This window comes from Corylus avellana, chromosome ca11 (genome assembly GCF_901000735.1).
Source record: "Corylus avellana chromosome ca11, CavTom2PMs-1.0".
NCBI lineage: Eukaryota > Viridiplantae > Streptophyta > Magnoliopsida > Fagales > Betulaceae > Corylus > Corylus avellana.
The window spans coordinates 21056770-21062655 of record NC_081551.1 but is presented as its reverse complement, the minus strand read 5'-3'; the positions used below and the strand labels follow the sequence as shown (position 1 = coordinate 21062655).

General features: G+C 36.3%; 1 protein-coding gene across 1 annotated transcript in view; it reads left to right on the top strand.

Moving 5' to 3' along the window:
- LOC132164912 (uncharacterized) overlaps positions 1-3216 on the top strand; it is a gene marked incomplete in the record, with an annotated part of 6388 nt that extends 3172 nt beyond the window's left edge. The window contains 5 exon segments of the mRNA XM_059575429.1: positions 307-422; positions 648-730; positions 1763-1884; positions 2662-2826; positions 3119-3216. Of these exon segments, the coding sequence (XP_059431412.1) occupies positions 307-422; positions 648-730; positions 1763-1884; positions 2662-2826; positions 3119-3216 (584 nt within the window).
- Positions 3217-5886: the final 2670 nt, after the last annotated feature.

Here is a 5886-nt window from a genome sequence, read left to right as displayed (position 1 = left end):
TGTGGGTTTGTGGAGAATCAGCGGGATTTGATTTTTGTGACTGGAATTTGAAAAGTTCCAATTTTGTTCCTGAACAACGTCTATTAGCCGTTAATTAGTGGCTAAAGGAAGGTTGATTTTGCCATGGTTATAACTTGATATGGCATGCTCAATTGATGGACGGAAGGATGCCTTCTGAATTATCCATGGACTAAATTGAAATTTTTAAATTTCGAGGAGGAAAGTTGAAACTGGGTCAAATTCAAGGACTAAAAGTATTTTTCAGCCCAAAAATTTATTACTGATTTATGTATTTCACTGTTTCAGTGGTTCAGCGTAAAGTCATAATACCAAACAAATATGGTGAAAAACTTGTGGGCATATTGCATGAAACTGAATCTCCGGAGATTGTAATCATATGCCACGGTTATCGGTCCTCGAAGGTTGGTGTTTCTAATATGCATAAGGGATCTTTTTTGTTTCTTTGTATTTCCTGTTTCTTTTTTTTCTTTTTTTTTTTTTTCTAATACTTTTTTTTTCCCCCCACAATATTTGGATTGTTGGATTTACTATGTAAATTTTATGTATGTATATGCATTCATCATAAATTGTCTTTTTTTGGGGGGGGGTGGGGGGAAAGTTTTAGATTTCTGTTTTTCCACGTCCAGGGAGATAATATTATGGTGAACCTTGCTGTTGCATTGGAAAATGAAAGAATCAGTGCCTTCCGTTTTGACTTTGCTGGAAATGGGTAAGCTGGTAGAGTTACAGAATGTAAATGTAAGATTTTATAGATTTTATAAAGATTTCTGATCTTGTATTATTTTTTTGGGATGAATTTTACTGATGTTTTATTACTTTTATCTTGTTGTTGTTTGGAGATAGTGTTTACACATTTTTACGTAGTGTCGGCAACACACCATAGCTACTACTTTAGTAATAGAAGGCATATAACTTATAATGGTGAATGCTTTAATATTGTGATATAAAAATACCTAAATGTAAATTCTGAGACTCCAGTTAATGATATTCTTAGCTGGTATCATCGATCACAAAAGTATCTAGCAGTAAATAAATTTCTCTAGATAATCTAAGATCATGTGCAATTGCATCCTTGCCATCTGCCATAATTTTATCTAGTCAGTCCATGGGTTGCTGAAATGAATCATAAAAAATCCCTAAACTTGGAATTCGTTAGTCTTAATGCAATTATTTGTTTTAAAAGTTAGACTATAAGATTTTGGTTGGGGTAGAATTATTTTAATCCTACAGTTCTAGTGCCGTGGTTATCTGTGCTCTTTGATACGAGTACAGGAAAAATCCTGACCAAATGAGAAGCCATTTTCTCTTGGTTGAGTACGAATGTGAAACATTTTGTAGGGTTGTATTTTAGCATTTAGCTGATTTATCTATTTTGAATTTGTTATTGTAGCTTCTCTGTTTAGTGACGATTTTTAGTCAAATTCTTGTGATGGTTCTTAATGGAGAGAAACCTTTTCGGAGTTATAAGGGCATACTCTATTGGCAAGAAATTTTAAGGCCCATGCACTACACAGTAAGATTGCAGTTGATTTCTGGGAAAAGAAAAGCTAAGAAAGAAATAGATGAGATTGCAATTGTGGAAAGAATGACTGCATTTATATTTTTGTCCTCCATCTCTATCATGTTTTCTTCTGTGACTTAAACATGTGGTATATGGTCTAGTTTTGAATGTCAGTCATGGGAGTTCTCACCCTACACACTGCCCTTCATGCTGATTTAGTGTTGTATCATGCTTTTTCAGTGAAAGTGAAGGTTCATTTGAGTATGGTAACTACTGTAGAGAGGCTGATGACTTACATGCTGTAGTCAAACACTTCTCTGGTGCAAACCGTATAATAAGTTCAATCCTTGGGCATAGTAAAGGTATGTTGGATTATCAAACATAGTCAACATATGCAGTTTTACTGATAAGAAAGAACAAGTTTATAGATGGTTTGTCCCCACTTGTCATCATTATCACTGTCATCACCACACCACCATCTTCTTCTGTCTTTATGTTTCTTGTGCCTTAGTTGCATTTGTGAGTCTCTTGGTTTCAAAGCAAGAGCTCTCTCTCTCTATCTCTCTCATCATTTTTGAGATTGTTGCTTGGATGGAACCTGCACCCCGGACAAATGTTTCCTCTAAACGCTTCCCTCTTTCCAGAACAGTTATATTACTAGTGATAATGGAAGTAGCAGTCTGGCTGTTATGGAGGAAATGAGTGTGGTGGATGTGGTGTTTGTTGCAGCTTGCTGCTGCTGTTCATACACACAGTGATAATTGTGCTTTAGTTTGTTCTTGTGGAATATCTCCATAGTAGGAAATGTGAATAATGTCTAGCTACTTCATCTTCCCAAATGCACACATCAAAGTTTTGGTGTAGAATTCAAATTCGGAGATTCACACAGAAAAATGAGATTTTGGAATTTAGTTTCTTTATATTCAAATTCTGTATGAAATGGCATCCACAACCCTTGAACAAGAAATCTCTACGTAAATGCATTGCCTAGCCTTTGCCCCAAAGCTTGCCCACGTTTCATTTTTGTGTTAGTATGTTTACCCCTATATTTCTTCTAAAGGTCTGTTGCCTTCATTAAATAATGTCTTCTTTTAGGTGTAATTTCCTCTCATGTAAGTGCTGAACAAATGTAATTGCAGGAGGCAATGTGGTACTACTGTATGCTTCAAAATATCATGATATCGACACAGTTGTCAATGTTTCTGGCCGTTATGATCTGACAAAAGGCATTGAAGAACGCTTCGGGAAAGACTTTATGCAAAGAATCAAAGAGGATGGATTTTTTGACATTAAGGATAAAAAAGGTAACCTGTTAGTTTATGTTCAACACGGTCATGTATGCTTGAGGATCTGAAATGTTTCAGTTTGGTGAGTACTTGTTTTCACATCCTTTTCTGCCTCAACATTTTGGCCTTTGCCCAAGTTTCTTGTTCACTTCTCAGATACTTTTGGATTGAGCATAAATCCATTATTAATTGTAGCACTACATCTTAAACTGATTATTTTCTTTTATTCGAATTTTGGAAGAGAAAATTAATTGTCACTGGTGTAAGTGACTTACAATTATAACATGGCCTATATTTTGATACTTTGTAGGAGGTGTTAATTACCGTGTGACTGAGGAAAGTTTAATGGATCGCTTATGTACAAATATGCATGAAGCATGTCTTCAGATTCCCAAAGAGTGCAGGTGAGGAAAAAAATTGTCTAACATTTTGCTTTTACTTGTTCTTTCATTTCTTGGTTGACCAAGTTTATCATGTGTTATGAAACATGATGATTCTTAACATATTATTGTGAAAACATGGTTATATAGAACATTTCTTCCTGATGGTTCATGATTGCAAACATTCTGCTAGCAATTATTGTCTTTCGAGACGATTGAGGAAAGCCTGATGGCCCATGAAGTTTAAACCATTTTTTTGTTAATTGCCCCAATTTCAGGCAGTAATTATCAGATTTATGATTAGCTAGCCAAATCTGAAATTTCAGATTTATACTCCAAGTTGTAACAAACAATGAATATCTCAATCTTAACAACAATCAAGATTAATAAAGTTATCAACTTTCAATCCACCACAAATATCGATACCAAAATCAAGAAAGCTATAAAATAAATAAACACAGAGATTTTGGTAATGAAGTGGTAACCTTTTGAAGAACTCTTCAAAAGTAAAACCACTCCGGGAGCCAGCCAACTCTCAACTCTAAAGGAATTCATTATAAAAGACTTATGTTACATATGGTCTTACTTACAAAACTTCTGTAACTCTGAAGACCCAATTTGCAACGCTGGTAAATGACGCATTCACCTCCCGTCGCAGTCGCTCCAGAACCCGTGGCCTTCTTCTATATGGAACACCTTCATGAATGAACCTTGTTTGCTTCAAAACCGAAACTCTGGTAGTTGCGGGCTATTCTATCGTTTAAAAGGTTAAGAAGAAACTAGGAGAATATTTTGATATGTTTAGGCTCAAGAACAATAATAAACCTCGCCAAAACAATTGACAAACTGCCTCTCTTGCTGTTTGGAAGTCTTGGTATGATATGCTTATATAGAGAGAGGAAATATCAAGGTTTAAATGTCAAAGTCGGTTAAGTTTAAAACACTCAGCAGCGGGTCTCTGTCGATCGAGCCTTAAGTTCGGTCAATCGAGAAACTAGGTTTTCAAGGAAAAATATGCGATTTCACTACCATGGTCGACCGAGGCATCGACCAACCCTCTCGGGTTTTACTATCGGACTATTGTGTATCATCTTGGTCGACCAAGCCTTCAAACAAGTTGACATGTTGTCTAAGCAGCAAGAGTCCAAAACTTATCTCTCTCTTTTTATAATATGGGCCAGAAATGTATGAGGTGGAATAGTCTTTATGTGAAACAAAGACCAGAACAGGTCTCAGTAAAACATGCACGAAACAGAGGACCAAAGGTTCGTGTTGATGGCGATTTGAGCAGCAACTGGGAGTCTGATGCTGCAGCAATAACATGGGCTGATGGTAGCGACTGACGGGACGATGGTATGGTTGAGTGGCAAGTGGGAGTCAGATGATGCAGCAGCGGTGTTGGCTGATGGAGGCAGTGAAAAAGATGGCAAGATGGTCTAGCGGCAACCAGTGAAAAAGATGGCAGGCACCGTGCAAAACCAAAGACACTCTGTGCGAGGCGGTATGAAACGATCAGGTTTGGCTTTAAGCAAGAATCGCAAGAATCACATAGTGAAAGTAGGGAAAAGAGAGGAGAAAGAAGTTAAAAGAGGGGAAGGGAGAAGGAAAGTTGTTAAAAGGGGGAGAAAGAATGAAGCTTAAGGGGAGAGAGAAAAAAGAAGCTAGGGAGGAGAGAAAGACAGATGGGTATCAATTCCATATATTTTTATTCCATTAAAGTCTGGTTTCAATGGAGTACAAAACACAGTTGAATAGACTAATGACTAAACCCTAATCTAGGGCAACACCTATTTATTGAATTACAAAAAACATACTTGACTCTTGAAAATTGAATACTAATAACCCAATTATTAGTCCTAAATAAAATTAAATTAAAGAAAAATTTGTGTCTTGCCCCTTGCATTAGTCGAGGGTGAGAATAGATCACTGAAAAGTCTAATACTCTTCTTAAATATTAGGGTTAAATATTATTGGGCCCCTTAGGTTTTAGTTTTTATCACAGGTGGTACCTCGGTTATTTATAAAGACGGAAATGGTACCTCCTTCTAACTTCCGTCCAAAATTTGACAGAAATTCACGTCAGCGCCCTTAAAAACTCGACATGTGTCCATGTACCTAATTAAAAATAAAAAAAATAATTTTTTTTTTTAAAAAATTAAAAACATTAAATTAAATTTTGTTTTGAAAAAAAATAAAAAGAAATTTTTTGTTTGGAAAAGGGGTGGCCCTTGGGGGTGGTTTGGCCACCCCCAAGTTGCAAAATGGGGGTGGTTTTGAGGGTGGCCAAAACCACCCCCAAGACTATTGAGCCACCCCTGTTTGGCCTGAGATGGTTTCGGCCAGGCCACGTGTTGAGTTTTAAAAAAATTATTATTATTATTTATTATTTATTTTTAATTAGGTATATGGACACATGTTGAGTTTTTAGGGTTGCTGACGTGGATATCTCCGTCTTTATGAGTAACCGAGGTACTACTTGTGATAAAAACTAAAACCTAAGGGGCAAAAAATAAAGTTGTTAAACCACAAGGGGTCAAAAGTATTTAACCCTAAATATTAAGTAGACTTTGGGAACAAACTGTTTACCTCAATATTGGGCTGTAAGCCTGTACCTGTTCTTTTTTGCTTTTGCTACTAGCTAGGGACTTTCCTTACCTTGTAGAATGTTTTAATTTTGATGCTGCGTTTATTTTTTTGT